Source organism: Thalassophryne amazonica, chromosome 6 (genome assembly GCF_902500255.1).
Source record: "Thalassophryne amazonica chromosome 6, fThaAma1.1, whole genome shotgun sequence".
NCBI classification, from domain to species: domain Eukaryota; kingdom Metazoa; phylum Chordata; class Actinopteri; order Batrachoidiformes; family Batrachoididae; genus Thalassophryne; species Thalassophryne amazonica.
Window position 1 is genome coordinate 5,198,399 of NC_047108.1, and position 21,233 is coordinate 5,219,631.

The 21,233-nt window shown below is 42.7% G+C and overlaps 1 protein-coding gene across 2 annotated transcripts in view; it reads left to right on the plus strand.

Annotated features, from left to right (window-relative positions):
* Window positions 1-18,356: 18,356 nt before the first annotated feature.
* Window positions 18,357-21,233, plus strand: part of LOC117511786 (nucleolar protein 4-like) — a 418,634-nt gene continuing 415,757 nt past the window's right edge. The window contains exon 1 of one of the 2 annotated variants that reach the window (XM_034171682.1): window positions 18,357-19,249. In XM_034171682.1, the coding sequence (XP_034027573.1) occupies window positions 18,845-19,249 (405 nt within the window). In that variant the 5' untranslated portion in view covers window positions 18,357-18,844. The remainder of the gene's footprint in view (window positions 19,250-21,233) is intronic. The other variant, XM_034171681.1, reaches the window with a different exon arrangement.

Consider the following 21,233-nt stretch of genomic DNA (forward strand, 5'->3'; position numbering starts at 1 on the left):
TAGAACACATGATAACAACTGGAGATGTGCAGTCATTAGGGAAGAAACTAGATATTCACAGGAACCCAGATACTATATACAGGACTAGTCTGCAGCGAGCCTCTGCAAATTCTCACACAAATCGATTTGTGTCGATTGTTTGTTATGTCTTTTTCATGGGCCAAAATGACTAAATCTGTCTTCCTCGGATGCAGCATTGATCTGCAGAGAGGGTGAGCGTGCGGGTCAGTGTGGAAAATGAGAATATTTGACATTTTCCAGGATTAAGAGTGTAGTCAACAAGCCAAGTAAACAGTTCCTCTTTAAAACGTTCAAGTTTTCCTTCTTTTTTTTTTTTTTTAATAAAATCCTTCTCTGTACCATTTCATCATGAAGCTGCATAACTGATGCAAAATGCAAAACATGCACTATGCATAATTTCTCCAATCACACCCACATAAGCCTATAACTTCTTCTGGGTTGTCTGGGTGTCTTGGTGGCTTTCCTCACTCTTCTCCTTCTTGGACAGTCACTCAGTTTTTGAGAACTGTCTACTCCACACAGATTTACCATAGAGTACCATGCTGTTTGTATTTCATCATAACTAATGTGAATAAAGGCCAAAGATATATTCAGTGTCTTGGAAATGTTGATGTATCCATCCCCTGACTTGTCTCAAGAAGACAGGATGTAAAAGTGATAGTAAAGGGGGCACTTACTTGTTCACAGTTTTGCCTTTTGGATTTTTATTTCTTTTAATTCATGATGTACAGATTACTTTTCAGTGTGAGGTTAAAGGGCAGAATTTTAGAAATGTTAATGTAACAAGCCTGAATTTTTATTTTGGTTTTTGATGTCTTAAAAAAAATTTAAAACATGCTCAAGGGGGTGATAAATTTTTCACACCACTGTATGTCTGAATTCCAAATATTACTTTACTATAATGTTAAAGGACAAAAACAGAAAACAAATATTTATTAAAAGTTATTAGTTTTTCAGTCTTTTCAAAATTAAAGGTCCATTCATTTTCATTTTGTGGTAAAACCAAATAAATACTATTTTTAATCAAATGATTCCAGCACCATTTCAGTCACATGGTGTCATAACTGTAAATCAGTGGTTGTTGAGGCTGCGGTTATTATAATAAGAACCATTTGATGCTTTTAGTTCATAAAGCTTAAATAATTTGTATGAACAAGTGTAGAGGAGAGGTTCTGTTCTGGATTGGTCTGGGCCTTCTGTTTGTCTGCACACATTTCTCTGTGTGTGTGTGTGTGCGCGTGTGTGTGTGTGTGTGTGTGCATGCCCCACACAGGAGCCAGCAGCAGACCTCGTCCTCGACACCCACTTACACTCCCTCCAGCTGACTGGCACCATGGCAACAAAGAGATCCAGCCAGGCAAGGCAACCAGGACCCGTGTGTGCGCATATGTGTGTGTGGCCACATCGGACTGGTTACATGCATACAAACATGTTTGTGTCTCTGCTGGATTTTGCGTGTGCACGTGGCCTGTGTAATATTTGGGTCCCAACCTATAGTTTATTTTCATGATCATTTAATGGCAAATTTAATTTAATTTAATTTAATTTAATACATTGATATAGCGCCAAATCACAGCAAAGCTGCCTAAAGGCATTTCACACAAGCAGTGTCCAACCCCACCAACCCCCTGATGATACTGAGGAAGAAACCTCAATCAGACCAGACTCAGAGGGGTGACCCACTGCTTAGGCCATTGTAACAATTACAAGGTTTATATAAAGCTTAACAAAGTGGTGACTTCCAGCAGAGTGAAGACAGGAGCCAAAACAGGTGAGACATGGAGCAAGAGCTGACTGGAAATAATCGACCAGCCCATAGTGGATCACTCTTGTTATATGGCTGGGGGGGCCTGGCTGCCGGTTTGTTTCTGTCTTTTGGTTTTCCTCCCAGGTGGCTTGCGTTTGGGACTGAGTGGCTGTGTTGCTGAGGCTGTCAGGACCTCACCCTGATCACCTGCGACTCGTCAGGACTCACAGCTGTGGTGCATCTGGATGGATTGGAACATGTTGGCATTTAAGACTGGAGTGCACAGTGTGTATTTGCCAGAGACTCGACCTTGTGACCAGACGGGTGAGATCGTCGTCTCGGGAGCCATCTCATCAGCAGCGGATGCTGAGAACGTCCAGGTTTGATGCACAGTCTGTGAAAGAGGAGGGGGTGAGGTTTCACGCTCGTCAGCACACTTCCTGAGGTACGTTAGATTTTGTGACTAACAGTTATACAGTCAGTAAATGTGGTGTCCCTCACACCTTATTGTATTGAGCTGTTTGTTAGTCATGTATCAGCTTCCACTGCAGTGGAGTTTTGTGAACTGGATGTTCCATGCCTGCAGGTTGGGAAGCTGATCAGTAATCAAGCCAGGAAGTGTTTACTGTTTGTACACCTTTAAGTGTTCTGTGTGTAGAGTGTGGACTCACATAATGGTTCCTTCTTTCACAGACTCGGTTGTTGCGGCCACCTGGGGGGTGTCGGCGGGGTCCTTGGGTCCGAAACAGCTTCTGGCTCCGGACCGTTAGCGCTGCTGGGAGCGCACCACGCCAGGCCGCACCTTTTTGTTATTATATTATCACTGTTATGTATTAAATTCAGTTAGCCTTTGTACCGTGCTCTGCTTATTTCATACTGGGTCCTTCAAACGCTGGTCGGTTCTCCGAGCTGCGTCCGACACATAACAACTCTATTGAGTTAACCTCATGCACTCTCTGCAGTGTTAATTTAACACTGCGAAATGTACTGTGTTCTTAAATGATTTCGCCACAATTACACATTTAAACAATTTAAGTGCATTTAAACCAGTTTTAAAATACATTAAAAGTACTATAAATTATTTTTTTTCTGCCATTAACTATTATAATTACAAAATCCAAACAAAGCTTTATGGGTAATGTTGTTGAAAAAGTGAATTTGTCCATTAAGTGGGGTCACGGGACAGGTCGAGGGCACCAGGATCAGGGTTGTACCTGTGGAGACGTTCCTCATCGGGACAGTTCCTCATCGGGACAGTTCCTCATCGGGACAGTTTCTCATCGGGACAGTTCCTCATTGGGACAGTTTCTCATCGGGACAGGTCGAGGGCACCAGGATCAGGGTTGTACCTGTGGAGACGTTCCTCATCGGGACAGTTCCTCATCGGGACAGTTCCTCATCGGGACAGTTCCTCATCGGGACAGTTTCTCATCGGGACAGTTCCTCATCGGGACAGTTTCTCATCGGGACAGTTCCTCATCGGGACAGTTTCTCATCGGGACAGTTTCTCATCGGGACAGTTCCTCATTGGGACAGTTCCTCATCTGGGCCGCAGCAAAGTGAAAAGATTTCAACACTTAGGTCGCACGCAGAAGAGGAATAAGCAGAAGAAGAAGAAGAAAATGCCAATTTCACAGAAAATAGAATCCCAGGCAGCACAAGATGAGACTGAAAAACAAGACACCAGTGTGACAATAAATAACAGACGACACAGAAACACAGTAAACCGCTTCATCTGTGTGTTTTTGCAGAGGAAGAATGTTTTATTTGTAGCTCGAACGTCGTAATGTCCTGGAATGTGGAAAATGATGAATAATTGATGTTTATAATTTTACACCTTTGTTGCTTTTCTTTCACTGGAATGTTGCATGATTTCTACAGTCATAATATTTCTAGGCTTGTGGATGTTCTGACTCATAAATGCTTAACCTTTGGAAAAGTGCTATTATTTTGTGATTAACCAAATTAAAAAGATGTATTTCACATTGCTCAAAAATAAATAAATAAATAAATAAATAAAGGAACACTCGGATTTGATTTGAACACTTTGACATGATTCCCCCATTTCATCAGATTGAAATGGGAGGAAAAAACCATGCTGCTTGTCTTTCCTGGTATGGACGGGGTAATGAAAGGATGCCACATCGGTTGACGAAAATGAAAACTGTCAAGCAACAGAGGGCTGAATTCAAAGACACCCTGAAAATCAGGGTGAAATAATAATGCTGTAGGTTTGTCCATTTTGCCAAAACTTCATGCAACACCTGGACAGTCTGAGGTGCAACCTGGTGGTGTCAGATGGAATGAAACATAATGTCCCAGAGGTGTTCTGCTGGATTTAGGTCAGGCAAGCGTAGGGCAGTCAATGGCATCAATTCCTTCATCCTCCAGGAACTGCCTACATACTCTCACCACATGAAGCCAGGCATTGTCGTGCACCAGGAGGAACTCAGGACCCACTAGGGTCTGACAATGGGTCCAAGGATTTCATCCCGATACCTAATATCAGTCAGAGTCCCACTGTCTGGCCTGTGCATCCTTCCAGGGATATGCCTCCCCAGACCATCACTGACCCACCATCAAACCAGTCATGTTGAATGATGTTGCAGGAGCATAATGTTCTCCACGGTGTCTCCAGAACTTTTCACATTTGTCATATGTGGTCAGGTTGAATCTGCTGTTATCTATGAAAAGCACATGTAGTGGACCTACCAATCCTGGTGTTCTCTCCCAACCTGGTCTCACAGCAAGTCGTGATTCAGCAGCATGAAATATACATTCATCTACTGGTTTGTGATATTGTGACAAAAAGCGCCTCATTTTCATCACGGCAGCACAAATTCATTCTAATTCATTCTGTGATGGCTGCACGAAATTAAAAGTGAATGGGGGTGTTGGGGGTGGTTATGGTTAGGGTGGGGGGAAGGAGTAAGATTAGGTTATGGTTCAATCAATCAATCAATTTTTTTATATAGCGCCAAATCACAACAAACAGTTGCCCCAAGGCGCTTTATATTGTAAGGCAAGGCCATACAATAATTATGTAAAACCCCAACGGTCAAAACGACCCCCTGTGAGCAAGCACTTGGCTACAATGGGAAGGAAAAACTCCCTTTTAACAGGAAGAAACCTCCAGCAGAACCAGGCTCAGGGAGGGGCAGTCTTCTGCTGGGACTGGTTGGGGCTGAGGGAGAGAACCAGGAAAAAGACATGCTGTGGAGGGGAGCAGAGATCGATCACTAATGATTAAATGCAGAGTGGTGCATACAGAGCAAAAAGAGAAAGAAACAGTGCATCGTGGGAACCCCCCAGCAGTCTAAGTCTATAGCAGCATAACTAAGGGATGGTTCAGGGTCACCTGATCCAGCCCTAACTATAAGCTTTAGCAAAAAGGAAAGTTTTAAGCCTAATCTTAAAAGTAGAGAGGGTGTCTGTCTCCCTGATCTGAACTGTGAGCTGGTTCCACAGGAGAGGAGCCTGAAAGCTGAAGGCTCTGCCTCCCATTCTACTCTTACAAACCCTAGGAACTACAAGTAAGCCTGCAGTCTGAGAGCGAAGCGCTCTATTGGGGTGATATGGTACTACGATGTCCCTAAGATAAGATGGGACCTGATTATTCAAAACCTTATAAGTAAGAAGAAGAATTTTAAATTCTATTGTAGAATTAACAGGAAGCCAATGAAGAGAGGCCAATATGGGTGAGATATGCTCTCTCCTTCTAGTCCCCGTCAGTACTCTAGCTGCAGCATTTTTAATTAACTGAAGGCTTTTTAGGGAACTTTTAGGACAACCTGATAATAATGAATTACAATAGTCCAGCCTAGAGGAAATAAATGCATGAATTAGTTTTTCAGCATCACTCTGAGACAAGACCTTTCTAATTTTAGAGATATTGCGTAAATGCAAAAAAGCAGTCCTACATATTTGTTTAATATGCACTTTGAATGACATATCCTGATCAAAAATGACTCCAAGATTTCTCACAGTATTACTAGAGGTCAGGGTAATGCCATCCAGAGTAAGGATCTGGTTAGACACCATGTTTCTAAGATTTGTGGGGCCAAGTACAATAACTTCAGTTTTATCTGAGTTTAAAAGCAGGAAATTATAGGTCATCCATGTCTTTATGTCTGTAAGACAATCCTGCAGTTTAGCTAATTGGTGTGTGTCCTCTGGCTTCATGGATAGATAAAGCTGGGTATCATCTGCGTAACAATGAAAATTTAAGCAATACCGTCTAATAATACTGCCTAAGGGAATCATATATAAAGTGAATAAAATTGGTCCTAGCACAGAACCTTGTGGAACTCCATAATTAACTTTAGTCTGTGAAGAAGATTCCCCATTTACATGAACAAATTGTAATCTATTAGACAAATATGATTCAAACCACCGCAGCGCAGTGCCTTTAATACCTATGGCATGCTCTAATCTCTGTAATAAAATTTTATGGTCAACAGTATCAAAAGCAGCACTGAGGTCTAACAGAACAAGCACAGAGATGAGTCCACTGTCCGAGGCCATAAGAAGATCATTTGTAACCTTCACTAATGCTGTTTCTGTACTATGATGAATTCTAAAACCTGACTGAAACTCTTCAAATAGACCATTCCTCTGCAGATGATCAGTTAGCTGTTTTACAACTACCCTTTCAAGAATTTTTGAGAGAAAAGGAAGGTTGGAGATTGGCCTATAATTAGCTAAGATAGCTGGGTCAAGTGATGGCTTTTTAAGTAATGGTTTAATTACTGCCACCTTAAAAGCCTGTGGTACATAGCCAACTAACAAAGATAGATTGATCATATTTAAGATCGAAGCATTAAATAATGGTAGGGCTTCCTTGAGCAGCCTGGTAGGAATGGGGTCTAATAAACATGTTGATGGTTTGGATGAAGTAACTAATGAAAATAACTCAGACAGAACAATCGGAGAGAAAGAGTCTAACCAAATACCGGCATCACTGAAAGCAGCCAAAGATAACGATACGTCTTTGGGATGGTTATGAGTAATTTTTTCTCTAATAGTTAAAATTTTGTTAGCAAAGAAAGTCATGAAGTCATTACTAGTTAAAGTTAATGGAATACTCAGCTCAATAGAGCTCTGACTCTTTGTCAGCCTGGCTACAGTGCTGAAAAGAAACCTGGGGTTGTTCTTATTTTCTTCAATTAGTGATGAGTAGAAAGATGTCCTAGCTTTACGGAGGGCTTTTTTATAGAGCAACAGACTCTTTTTCCAGGCTAAGTGAAGATCTTCTAAATTAGTGAGACGCCATTTCCTCTCCAACTTACGGGTTATCTGCTTTAAGCTACGAGTTTGAGAGTTATACCACAGAGTCAGACACTTCTGATTTAAAGCTCTCTTTTTCAGAGGAGCTACAGCATCCAAAGTTGTCTTCAATGAGGATGTAAAACTATTGACGAGATACTCTATCTCCCTTACAGAGTTTAGGTAGCTACTCTGCACTGTGTTGTTATATGGCATTAGAGAACATAAAGAAGGAATCATATCCTTAAACCTAGTTACAGCGCTTTCTGAAAGACTTCTAGTGTAATGAAACTTATTCCCTACTGCTGGGTAGTCCATCAGAGTAAATGTAAATGTTATTAAGAAATGATCAGACAGAAGGGAGTTTTCAGGGAATACTGTTAAGTCTTCTATTTCCATACCATAAGTCAGAACAAGATCTAAGATATGATTAAAGTGGTGGGTGGACTCATTTACTTTTTGAGCAAAGCCATTAGAGTCTAATAATAGATTAAATGCAGTGTTGAGGCTGTCATTCTCAGCATCTGTGTGGATGTTAAAATCGCCCACTATAATTATCTTATCTGAGCTAAGCACTAAGTCAGACAAAAGGTCTGAAAATTCACAGAGAAACTCACAGTAACGACCAGGTGGACGATAGATAATAACAAATAAAACTGGTTTTTGGGACTTCCAATTTGGATGGACAAGACTAAGAGACAAGCTTTCAAATGAATTAAAGCTCTGTCTGGGTTTTTGATTAATTAATAAGCTGGAATGGAAGATTGCTGCTAATCCTCCGCCCCGGCCCATGCTACGAGCATTCTGACAGTTAGTGTGACTCGGGGGTGTTGACTCATTTAAACTAACATATTCATCCTGCTGTAACCAGGTTTCTGTTAGGCAGAATAAATCAATATGTTGATCAATTATTATATCATTTACCAACAGGGACTTAGAAGAGAGAGACCTAATGTTTAATAGACCACATTTAACTGTTTTAGTCTGTGGTGCAGTTGAAGGTGCTATATTATTTTTTCTTTTTGAATTTTTATGCTTAAATAGATTTTTGCTGGTTATTGGTAGTCTGGGAGCAGGCACCGTCTCTACGGGGATGGGGTAATGAGGGGATGGCAGGGGGAGAGAAGCTGCAGAGAGGTGTGTAAGACTACAACTCTGCTTCCTGGTCCCAACCCTGGATAGTCACGGTTTGGAGGATTTAAGAAAATTGGCCAGATTTCTAGAAATGAGAGCTGCTCCATCCAAAGTGGGATGGATGCCGTCTCTCCTAACAAGACCAGGTTTTCCCCAGAAGCTTTGCCAATTATCTATGAAGCCCACCTCATTTTTTGGACACCACTCAGACAGCCAGCAATTCAAGGAGAACATGCGGCTAAACATGTCACTCCCGGTCCGATTGGGGAGGGGCCCAGAGAAAACTACAGAGTCCGACATTGTTTTTGCAAAGTTACACACCGATTTAATGTTAATTTTAGTGACCTCCGATTGGCGTAACCGGGTGTCATTACTGCCGACGTGAATTACAATCTTACCAAATTTACGCTTAGCCTTAGCCAGCAGTTTCAAATTTCCTTCAATGTCGCCTGCTCTGGCCCCCGGAAGACAATTGACTATGGTTGCTGGTGTCGCTAACTTCACATTTCTCAAAACAGAGTCGCCAATAACCAGAGTTTGATCCTCGGCGGGTGTGTCGTCAAGTGGGGAAAAATGGTTAGAAATGTGAACGGGTTGGCGGTGTACACGGGGCTTCTGTTTAGGGCTACGCTTCCTCCTCACAGTCACCCAGTCAGCCTGCTTTCCCGGCTGCTCGGGATCTGCCAGGGGGGAACTAACGGCGACTAAGCTACCTTGGTCTTGGTAAGGTTAGGGTTGGGGGGGTGGGAGTAGGGTTAGTAATAGTGAGTTTAAAAAAAGCCCCGTCATGAAATTTGACTCATTTCGTCATGAGAGCACGAAAAACAAAACAAAACGTGAGACTGGGTTGTCTATCCCGTGTCCGAAACATTCTTCCACCGTCCAGCTCTCCTAGAGTAACTGCATGTCTCCTGGAATCTTCTCCATGCTCTTGAGACTGTGCTGGGAGACTCAGCAAAGCTTCTGGCAATGGCACATATTGATGTACCATCCTGGAGATGTTAGACTACCTGTGCAACTTCTGTAGGGTCCAGGTAGCACAACATGCTACCAACAGTGACACTGACCCGAACCAAATGCAAAACTAGTGAAAAAACAGAAACAATGAGGAGGAACAAAATGCCAGTGACCTCCATCTGTAAAACCGTTGCTGCTTTGGACGTCACTATTGCCCCTCTAATGCACCTGTTGTTAATTTAATTAACACCAAAGCAACTGAAACTGATTAACAACCCCCCTTGACTACTTAACTGACCAAAACAATATCCCAGAATTTTAACTAACTTGCCACTATACTCTCATTAAAAACTGCTCCTTTAATTTTTTTTTTAGCAGTGTGTAATGAAGGCAAACTCATTAAAATTAGGCAAACTTTTATGCACCAGATCAATCAAAAAATCAAAAAAACAAAACCAAAAAAAAGGAAGAAAAATTATATATACACTCTAAGAAATAAAACATTGAATTTAATTGGTAAAGTTAAGGTAACAATTGCATGTATATTGAAAGTAATAGTATTAATTACATTTAAAACACGTTTCATTTCTTAGTGTTTTTATTAAATCAGAGAAAGACACCAGTAAGTTCTGACTGTTTCACTGTAGATACATTTAAAACTCCAGCAGAAGCAGATGCTTTTTCTTCCTCTCTCTCTCTTTGAAGTTGCATGAACCATGACGTGTTTGTCATTTGATTTAATTTCTAAAGCCTTCCTCTGGTAGCAGCCAATGTCAAAGCCACTTCTTGGATCATTACCTATTATTGTGGCATAGCTTTCAAAATAAAAGCTGATACACAACCTGATTTATAAATTTCATCCAAAATATGTATATTTGCAGTTGTTGTTGTTGTCCATTCGGTTGCTCCCGTTCTGTTCGGGGTCGCCACAGCGGATACAGCCAGATCTGCATTATTGGTATTTAGCACAAGTTTTACGCCGGATGCCCTTCCTGACACAACTCCATTTACCTGGAGAACCACACACAACCGCTGGTGTTCTGAAGAGGTCTCTCATCCAACTACTAACATTATTATTATTATTATTATTATTATTATTTAGGTTTGCTGTCTCTGCAATAAATTATCAGCCTGGATGGTCAGGAATTGCAGGACACACATGCACGGCTCGTACAAACAGCTCTGGTTTTTAGAAGGCTTTACTGATGTGGATAGTAGAGGTCAGTACATGAGTAGGTAGTCCAGGAAAAGCAGCAGTACGAAAAACATCAGGCAATCGGCGTGGTCGAGGCAACAGGCTGGAGGTCAGGTACACACGATGTGGAAGGCAGGAATACGAACGCAGGAACAGAGCTGGAATGAAGGCACAAGACACGACAAACTGGCGAGGGACAAACACACCCAGTGAGCTTATATAACCTCAGGTGATAATCAGCAAATTGGTGTGTGGCCTTTGGGGTTTTTTAAGATTTGTGTGGCCTTTGGGTTTTTTTAAGATTTAAGTCATTAAGAGAATTTCTTTGGCACCACTATAATTTTATTCCTTAGGATGTAAATACTTGATTTATCATTTTATATTGCCAATATGATCAAAAAATTTGTGCTGCCTGGAAATGATTTAACATTTCAACCCCTGAAGGGGCGAAACATCATATTTCTGTATGTTTCTCACATTTTGTAAACATGACCAAGAAATAAACACTTCTAAAATTAAAAATGCTGTTTTTGGAACCAGATAACACCTCTGAAATTATTTACAAGATATCTTAAGGAAAGCGTGGCCAGAGAGAGAGAGAAACACCCATCACCAAGAGCCAAGAGAGAGACAAGATTGTGGTTCAAACATTTCATCGAGGTTTGTGAAAATAATGTCTATTATCTCAGTTTATCATTTGAACAGCAAACAAACAGACAAATAAATAAATATCAAATTTCCAACTTCTTTTCACTTATCCAGACCAGGATCACCAAATTGAAATGGTTTCTATTCCTGGACACATGCAAACATTTCTTTTGTTTCATGAAAGCCAGATAATTATTTAATACCCGACTGACACATTGTGATTCCAGGGCGTCCACATGCTGATGTGTTTATTTCCCCTCAAACTGTCAGTTTTCCACCAGCTGCCCTCCACAGACTGTCGGTCCACCACCAAAATATATAAAAAAAAAGAAAACCTACAGAAAAAGGGCAGAGTGTTTTGAAACACGCTTTCACTTCCCATGATGGAAAGTTATTTTCATCCTCTTGGTCATGTTTCTCTTTTTTCTCGCCATCGTCTTATTCCTACGGGGAAAACCAGGGGCCTTCAGATAAGACACACAGACACAAACATAACGGTCCGGCTCAGGGGCCGCTGCCAACCACAATCAGCTCCGCCGTGCTCACAGCAAGATTAAAAAATATGTTTTGGCAAATTCAAACCCACACAGGAAGGCAAAAGATGCTTATGCATGACCTCGTTTTTACAATAAACTGCAAATATAAATAATAATAACAAAAAGAAAGAATGGAGCCCTCAGTGTCGATCACGTTACAGATGATATACAGCAGCCCGAGTCAGAAAAAGATGGAACAGAAAGGAAAATGCAAAATACAAACAACAACAACATCAACAAAAATCAAACAAACAAAAACATAAAAGATATTTTGGCACTGAGCATACCAAGAGATTAAATGTTTCACCTGTTATTTTGTCCCATTTCCCCTCTAAACATGTCTTAAGATGTGTAACAGTACGTGGTCGTCATTACTGCATTTGGTTTCAAAATTCTCCACACATTCTCTACTGTGGCTACAGGTCAGGACTGCAGACAGGCCAGTCCTTTGTCCATGTCCTCTTCTTCTGCAGCCAAGCCTTTCTAACAGAATATGTTTTCACATTGTCCTCTTTATAGATGAATGAATGTCCTGAGAAATTAAATCAGCATATGTTGCTCTAAAATATCAGTGTCCTTTTCCACATTAATGGTGCCATCACAGAAGTGTAGATTACCTTTGCCAAAGGACACTGACACAACCCCAGACCATGACAGACTCTGACTTTGGGACTTGATGCTGGTAACAGTGGGAATGGTCTTTTTCATCGTTGGTCCAGACCACATAGTGTCCATTTCTTTTTCCTTCTTTTTCTTCTTCTTCTTAAAAACACCTGTTGAAACAATATGTTTCCACTGTGTGATGGTCCAACCAAGATTGCCTCAGAGCCCAGAGAAGTCAACGCTGCTTTTGAACAAAGTTATATGTAACTCTGTATTGTTGTACTTGACAAAGGTTTCCCAAAGTAATCCCTTACCAATGTGGTTATATCAGCTATAGATGAATGGTGGTTCTTGATGTAGTCCTGACTGAAGGATTGGTGCTCACAGGTGTTCAGTTTAGGCTTCCAGGTTTGTCCTTTACACACTGATATTCCTCCAAGTTTCCTGAATCATTACCGTCGAGGGCAACATATGCAAATCCCTTCCAGTTTTTCTTTGAGGAACATTGTTTGTTTGTTTTTTTTAAAGTAAGCCCCTTTGGCTGCTCTCTTGTTTTTCACTCATGGTTGCTACAGCAGATCTGATGTGGCATGTTGATTTAGCACAGGTTTTATGCCAGACACCTTTCCTGATATAACTTCACATTACATGGAGAAAGGACGGGTTTGAACCATGAACCTTTGGCACTGAAACCAACCACTTGACCATCACACCTGCAGGAGATTCATTTGAAAATATTGCAGTAATTTTCTCATGCAGTTGTTGACAAACTGGAGATCCTCTGCCCCTTTTTGCTCAACATCTGTCACTGATGCTGCTTTTGTACCAAATCATGAGTACAATCACCTCTTTGAAATAACATCATTATTACGTCCGCCAGGAACAGAATAAAATCATCTGTGTTTATTTATTTGTCGGTCTGTCTGTGTGTCTATTAGCAGAAATACGTCAAAACTGACGCACGGATTTTAATGGAATTTTCACCACAAATACAACCCCAATTCCATTGACGGTGGGACGTTGTGTAAAATGTAAATAAAAGCAGAATACAATGATTTGAAAATCCTCTTCAACTGAATGCACCACAAAGACAAGATATTTAATGTTCAAACTGATAAACTTTATTGTTTTTGTTCAAATAATTGCTCATTTTGAAATGGATGCCTGCAACACGTTTCAAAAAAGCTGGGGCGGTGCAACAAAAGACTGGGAAAGTTGATGAATGCTCAAAGAACACCTGTTTGGAAACAGGTGAGTGTCATGACTGGGTATAACAGGAGCATCCTCAAAAGGCTCAGCCGTTCACAAGCAAAGATGGGGTGACCACTTTGTGAACAATTGCATGAAAAAATAGTCCAACAGTTTAAGAACAATGTTTCTCAACATTCAGCTGCAAGGAATTTAGGGATTCCATCATCTACAGTCCATAATATAATCAGAAGATTCACAGAATCTAGAGAACTTTCTACACATAAGCGACAAGGCTGAAAACCAACACTGAATGCCCGTGACCTTCGATCCCTCGGGAGGCACTGCATTAAAAACCGACATCACTGTGTAAAGGATCTTATCACGTGGGGCTCATGAACACTTCATAAAACCATTGTCAGTTAACACAGTTCATCACTACATCTACAAGTGCAAGTTAAAACTCTATCATGCAAAGCGAAAGCCATACATCAACAACATCCAGAAACGCTGCTGCCTTCTCTGGGCCCGAGCTCATTTGAAATAGACAGACGCAAAGTGAAAAAGTGTGCTGTGGTCTGATGAGTCCACATTTCAAATTGTTTATGGAAATCATAGACCTTGTGTCCTCCAGACAAAAGCGGAAAAACACCATCCAGATTGTTACCAGTGCAAAGTTCAAAAGCCAGCATCTGTGATGGTATGGGGGTGTGTTAGTGCCCGTGGAATGGACAACTTACACATCTGTGATGGCACCATCTATGCTGAAAGGTACATCCAGGTTTTGGAGCAACACATACTGCCATCCAAGCAACGTCTTTTTCAGGGACGTCCCTGCTTATTTCAGCAAGACAATGCCAAGCCACATTCTGCACGTGTTACAACAGCGTGGCTTCGTAGTAAAAGAGTGCGGGTACTAGACTGGCCTGCCTGCAGTCCAGACCTGTCGCCCATTGCAAATGTGTGGCGCATTATGAAGCGCAAAATACAACAACTGAGACCCCGGACTGTTGAACAACTGAAGTCGTACATCAAGGAAGAATGGGAAAGAATTCCACCTACAAAGCTTCAACAATTAGTGTCCTCAGTTTCCAAACGCTTATTGAGTGTTGTTAGAAGGAAAGGTGATGTAACACAGTGGTAAACATACTACTGTCCCAGCTTTTTTGGAACATGTTGCAGGCATCTATTTCAAAATGAGCAAATATTTGCACAAAAACAATAAAGTTTATCAATTTGAACATTAAATATCTTGTATTTGTGGTGTATTCAATTCGCCCTATTGACGTTTCAAATCCCGAAAAACCTCAGCAAGCTCGCTGCGCTGCGAGATCTCAGTAACACTGAGAACTGCATTGAGACGCTCTGATCACGCTGCACTTTAACCGCTGCACACAGACAACACCATTAACATCGCAACATAAAACTATTTTTATATTGTACCTAAAACTCTCGTGAATATATTATCTGGGATTACAGACGTTATTGTGTTTATTTTATGTAAACATGTGAGAATCACAGGCTGTCTTTTCATTATTTTCAATGGGAGCTGCTGTGAGCTACAATTGCTTCCTGATCATGTTGTTCTGGGGGAAAGTGAGGTTTGCTCTTTAATGTTCTAGACTAATATATATGTCTGATATTCGATTTGCGTTTATTAAATTCCACGCAGATTAAACATAGCAGACATGGATTATTTGCTAGAATTGTTTTAGTAAGTTTTCAGGGTATCATGCAGCAGTCTCTTATTAACGTGATGAAAAGCATAAAAAAATTAAATTTTTGTAGTATAATATTCATTTACAACTGTCATCATGTGGATTCTCTATATGATGTTTGACTGCAGCGACTCTCTGGCACGCAAGGGATTATGGGATACGTCAATAGGGCGAATTGAATATAGGTTGAAGAGGATTTGCAAATCATTGTATTCTGTTTTTATTTACATTTTACACAACATTGCAACTTCTTTGGAATTGGGGGTTGTAGATATTAGGCCATGAAGACTCCATTAAATTTTGGAGGTGATCCACTTCCAGATTCTGGATCAACATTTCACTTTATATAGGCTTTGAAGGATTACGTCAAAAAAATGACTTCATGGATTCTCAACAGATTTTCACCACAGATAGACATTAGGCCATTGAAGATTCCAGGGAATTTTGGAGGTGATCCGGATCTGGATTGGCAGAAATCTCTGTTTACTCTTGTTTCTTTTTGTTCTTTTTTTAAATCCTCATTACTAACTCCAAATTGCCCCTTCCCAACTTTTTAAAAACTTGTTTCAGGCCTTAAATGCAGGAATGGATGCGTAGGAAAAATGAAACGAAGATGACCACACTAAATATGAAACATCTCAGGATCATAATGTCTGAAATGAAATAGAAATCAAAGTAAATGGAAGAATCACTGTGTTTTTGTTTGTTTGTGCTTTTTTTTCATTCTCTATACTGTCTTAACTTTTTGTGATTTTGGGGTTGTCTTTGATTAAAAACAAACAACAAAAATATAGACACAGCACTTTTACTTGGGCTTCTTCTTTGCACACACAAAAGTTTGATTTTCCTCATATTTTGTTCACTAATTTGTTAATATCCATGTAAATGAACATGATATGGCGTCATTTTGGTTCCAACTGCGCTGAACTACTGAATGAACCTTTAATGTTTTCAATATTTTTTGAAATCATTTAACCACATACAGTAACACAACCAGGTACAGGTGCTATCAAAATAAATACAAAAATAGGTAAGCTATCAAATTTACATAAATTGTACAATTTTCTGATTTATACAGCTGCTGCTCTTTATCTCTGTGTCATGCAATGACGTGCATGACAGTTTCTGGATTATGCTTTATTATGGATTAATTTGACCCTCAAGAAGCTTTTCTTTCTACAATCATCACCTACAAATCAAAGGTCAGCTGTACATTTTCCTCTTTTACCGACTTTATGCTGTAAGGTTGCTGACTTTTCTGATCCATTTGTAATCAGCGTGCACTATAAAAACTATTACAATATGATGGCAGACGAAGGACTGAAAGCAGAAAATGTGTGTCTGATTTAACAGCTGCACGTCAGGCTTCAGGTCCCAGTCTGAACATGGTGTGAAAAAAAACAAATGGTCAGACTTTTAATCACAGAAATGACTCCAGTCCCACTTTCCTCAAATCGGCGAGTGTCAGAGCTGAACTTAAATTGGTACCTCTGCACTTCCAGACTGCTCTGGGTTTTTAATGGAAATACATTGCGATTGGACGGGACATTTATCCGATGTGAGCGAGATGTATGTAATGGATTAGTTACAGTCACGAGACACCGAACATCTGCATCGGAACGTGTGCCTCATTTAATGACCGGGTCAAAATTTTCTTTGAATTTTTTTTTTCTGCAAAATGTATTTGATCCATTATAAAATGTTATCTGCATGTGCACTGTAAAAACTATTAAAATATGATGAGAGACGAAGGAGTGAAAGCAGTAAAGTGTCAAATCACAGCCTTTGGCTGTGTCTGATTTAACAGGTGCACATCAGGCTGCAGCTCCGAGTCTGAACACAGTGTGAAAAAAAAATAAACGGTCGGGCTTTTAATCATCGAAAAAAATCTCTGGTCCCACATGCGAGGGGATGGGACATTTTATCCAATGTGTCCGCAGTACAAAATCCGTTATATACAGTGTTTATTAAATGGAAAACAATACAAAAACTTTGGGACTTTTTGTCGGGTGACTGTGAATATCTGGTTTATACAACGACTGTTTAGGTGAGTTTTACTGTACATGGGACTGAACAATAAATTTACCTCTCAACGTTTTGACGATGATGTCGCTTCTATCCCACACGACTGACTTTATTTTACCAATTTTTTTCTTCTGTTTGGATCTGAATTGAATCTACATCTTGAAGCCCTTGTTGTGTCTGTTTGTGCCTCCAAATGCACAACAACCCGGCATTTTCAAGGAATAAATAAATAAAATAGCTGGATTTACGTGCAGGTAGATTAACAGCGAACACTATTTTGAACCCAAGATGGCACCATGAGTCATGTGACTGATTTTTTTCGACTCGTCATGTCGCCACTCTCTCTAATAAAGGCACTCTGGACTGAACAGGGGGGCCCTTTAAAAATGGCAAACAAAAAACAAAAAAAAATGCTTTCATTGTGCATGCGTCATGAGCCGCGGTTCACGGATTATCACCTAGTTTCTGTTTTAAACTGCCTCCAGTCATCATCTATTTCAGCGATAGATATCTGAAGCTTTTGTACAACGATCATTTCCACATAAATTCAGCATTATTACATCATAAAAGACGGAGGAAGCGATCAGAGCGAGGCGGTTTACTGCACATCCGTCATTTCAAAGTGTCACGGAATATCACCTTGTTCCTGCGTAAAACTGACTTTAGAATGATTTCAAAGGTTTTACTTTGTCATCTGATGGTTAATAATCACATTAACCCATCTGATCGCTTTGGGTGAAGACTGTCTCAGATGAGCTGCTGAGGTCTGAAATGATGCATGTGCAGTGGAGGCAGGGCGGATCAATTTTTTTTGGGGGAGGGGGCGTTCAGTCTGGGGGGGGGGGGGCGTTCAGTCTGGGGGGGGCGTTCAGTCTGGGGGGGGGCGTTCACCGGGCTGGGGGGGGGCAGAGTGTGGGAGCACGTGTTGTTGTCCTGCTTTGGAGCCACTTTGTGTCCTGGATGTTGACTCTGAACACTCTGGGGCAGCTGAAAGTATATTTATTATTATATTTTTTTTATTATTGGCTCTCTGTTTTTAAATTTTTTTAACATATATTTGCCCCCAACACTGAAACGGTTAAAGTGAGATTCGTGTCTGCTTCCTGATTGGCTGACACCGTGGCGCAGGCACGTGCGCTCTGAGTGCTCTCTTCGTTTTGTACGCGTGCTCTTTTTCATGGACGTTGATTTGAAGCTGAATCAAGCTTTTCCTACTTAGTTTATTTATTCTTGGAAGGCTGCGCGCGCGTGCGGCGCTGCACTTCCTGCTCTGTGGTTGTTTTGGGCCACGCGTGTCCCTCCGGACCCGGACAAGTCGGAGGACAGACGACACTCAAACAGGTGTTCCGTCTGTTCGCGCCGCGCGCGCGCGCTCCTCCCGCTCCGCTTTGATGGGGCTGCGCGTGAGAGGAGGAGACAGGCTCCATCTCCGTCTGAGGAGGAGGAAGAGGAGGGGAGCGACGTCCCCACGGGACAGGCCGCCGACCCACGCGGCTAACAGGTGTGTCTGATCTCCGTGCGTGTTCTCCAGCTTCATTGTTCTACAAATGGCACCAAAGCGCAGCCGCGAGTCTCCTCCGCGCGCACCTCCTCTGTGGCTCCGCTGAGGAGGAAGCAGGAGGTCCGAACGGTCCGTTTAAATACTAAACTTGAATCTCTCCGACTGCGTGTGGAGTTGGGGTGTTTTTTTTTGTGTTTTTTGAACAGCTTCGGGTTGATTTCCTGTCTGCTGTTTGTCCGAGAGGAACCCAAATCGAACCGGATTCTGCCTCCAGACAACAAGTGGGGCTTTGATTCAAAGTGTTTCATGATGACCACGAGAAGAGCCCACGGCGCCGTGGACGCGGTGACCTCCTCCTCCCACGAGAACCAGAACCAGCGCAGGAGTCCCGGCGCCCGCAGCGGCGCGGCTCCGGCGCCCGGAGGTCCGGAGATGTTCAGTGAATTTCAGGACTGGTGCCTGCGGACGTACGGGGACTCCGGAAAGACCAAAACCGTCACCCGGCGGAAGTACAACAAAATCCTGCAGACCCTGATCCAGGGGGACGAGGAGAACAGCAGCGCGGTGTTCGTGCACGAGAAGAGCACCAACCACATCAACGCCAAATTCAAGTTCTGGGTCAAGTCCAAAGGGTTCCAGGTCGGGACGCTGCAGGACGCAAAGAACGGATCTGCGGACCGACCGGTGCTGTTCGTCCCCATCAAGACAACGGTTAGTGTGCCTTCCTCTAACACCTCCGTGCGTGAGTGCGCGTCCGCTCGTGCAATTTACCAAAACAAATGTGTGTGTGTGTGTGTGTGTGTGTGTGTGTGTGTGTGTGTGTGTCTGTGTCTGTGCGCATGCGTGTGAATGGCTTTAAGATGTAGAACTCACTTTCCCAAACACCTGAAGCTTCTGTTAGAGGTGCAGTCTGCATGTCACCTGTGCACTCCCAGTCTGTTTCACCTGTGTACCCCCGTCTTCATGTGTGCACCTCAGTCTGTTTCACCTATGCACCCCCTGTCTCCATGTCACCTGTGCACCCACAATCTATATGTCACCCGTCAACCCCTGTCTCCATGTCACCTGTGCACCCACAGTCAGCATGTCACCTGTCAACCTCGGTCTGTTTCACCTGTGCACCCCCTGTCTGCATGTCACCTGTGCACTCCCTGTCAGTTTCACCTGTGCACCCACAGTCTCCATGTCACCTGTCAACCCCGGTCTGTTTCACCTGTGCACCCACAGTCAGCATGTCACCTGTCAACCTCGGTCTGTTTCACCTGTGCACCCACAGTCAGCATGTCACCTGTCAACCTCGGTCTGTTTCACCTGTGCACCCACAGTCAGCATGTCACCTGTCAACCTCGGTCTGTTTCACCTGTGCACCCCCTGTCTGCATGTCACCTGTGCCCCCCCTGTCTCCATGTCACCTGTGCTCCCCCTGTCAGTTTCACCTGTGCACCCACAGTCTCCATGTCACCTGTCAACCCCGGTCTGTTTCACCTGTGCCCCCCCTGTCTCCATGTCACCTGTGCCCCCCCTGTCTCCATGTCACCTGTGCTCCCCCTGTCTCCATGTCACCTGTGCCCCCACAGTCTGTATGTCACCTGTGCACCCCCTGTCTCCATGTCACCTGTGCCCCCACAGTCTGCATGTCACCTGTGCCCCCACAGTCTGCATGTCACCTGTGCACCCCCGGTCCGTTTCACCTGTTTACCTCCTGTCTGCATGTCACCTGTTTACCTCCTGTCTGCATGTCACCTGTGCACCCCCTGTCTCCATGTCACCTGTGCCCCCACAGTCTGCATGTCACCTGTGCACCCCCGGTCTGTTTCACCTGTGCACCCCCTGTCTCCATGTCACCTGTGCCCCCACAGTCTGCATGTCATCTGTGCACCCCCGGTCTGTTTCACCTGTGCACCTCTTGTCTGCATGTCACCTGTGCACCCCCTGTCTCCATGTCACCTGTGCCCCCACAGTCTGCATGTCACCTGTGAACCCCCGGTCTGTTTCACCTGTGCACTCACTGTCTGCATTTAACTTGTGCACCCACGGTCACCCACCTGCAATCTGTGTGTCACCCGCGCACCTGCGGTCTGTTGCACCCACTGTCTGTTGCACCCACTGTCTGTGTTTCAGTTGTGCACTTGTGGTCTGCAGCGCACAGCAACATCACAACAATCAAAATAACTGTGCAGGCACTCAGGCACCAGCAGAGCGCGTTCCTCTGCCAATGTGCAACAAGAACAACAACAGCATCTATGTTCTTTCACACTGGTGGCTTCAGACATGTTTTCTTGCAGGTGTCATGATCCTGTAAAGCTCTGGTCCCACCAAATAATGAAGGATGAATAATGAGCCACGTAGCATGTTTTTTTTGTTTTGTTTTTTGGTATGAGTCCAGTTATTCAACTATCGTGGGAGAATAGTGGCTCTTAGAGGCACAATATTCAGCTAACGAGGCTCATCTCTGAGCGTGGCGCTAATTTCAAGAAGTTCAAAATTTAGCAACAACAGTGTGGGACAGTTTGTGTACGAGTTACTACGAGGACAAATGAGGATTTTAGAGGCATGTTTGTAGTGAGGACGAGGCTGTTACAAGCCCATTATCCGAGCGCCTGGCAGCTATGAGGACAGCACAGGCTACTTTGGCTCAGCCCTCTTGCGCACTACAATTCCACCTGCTTTGTGCACTGGATATAAAATCATTATT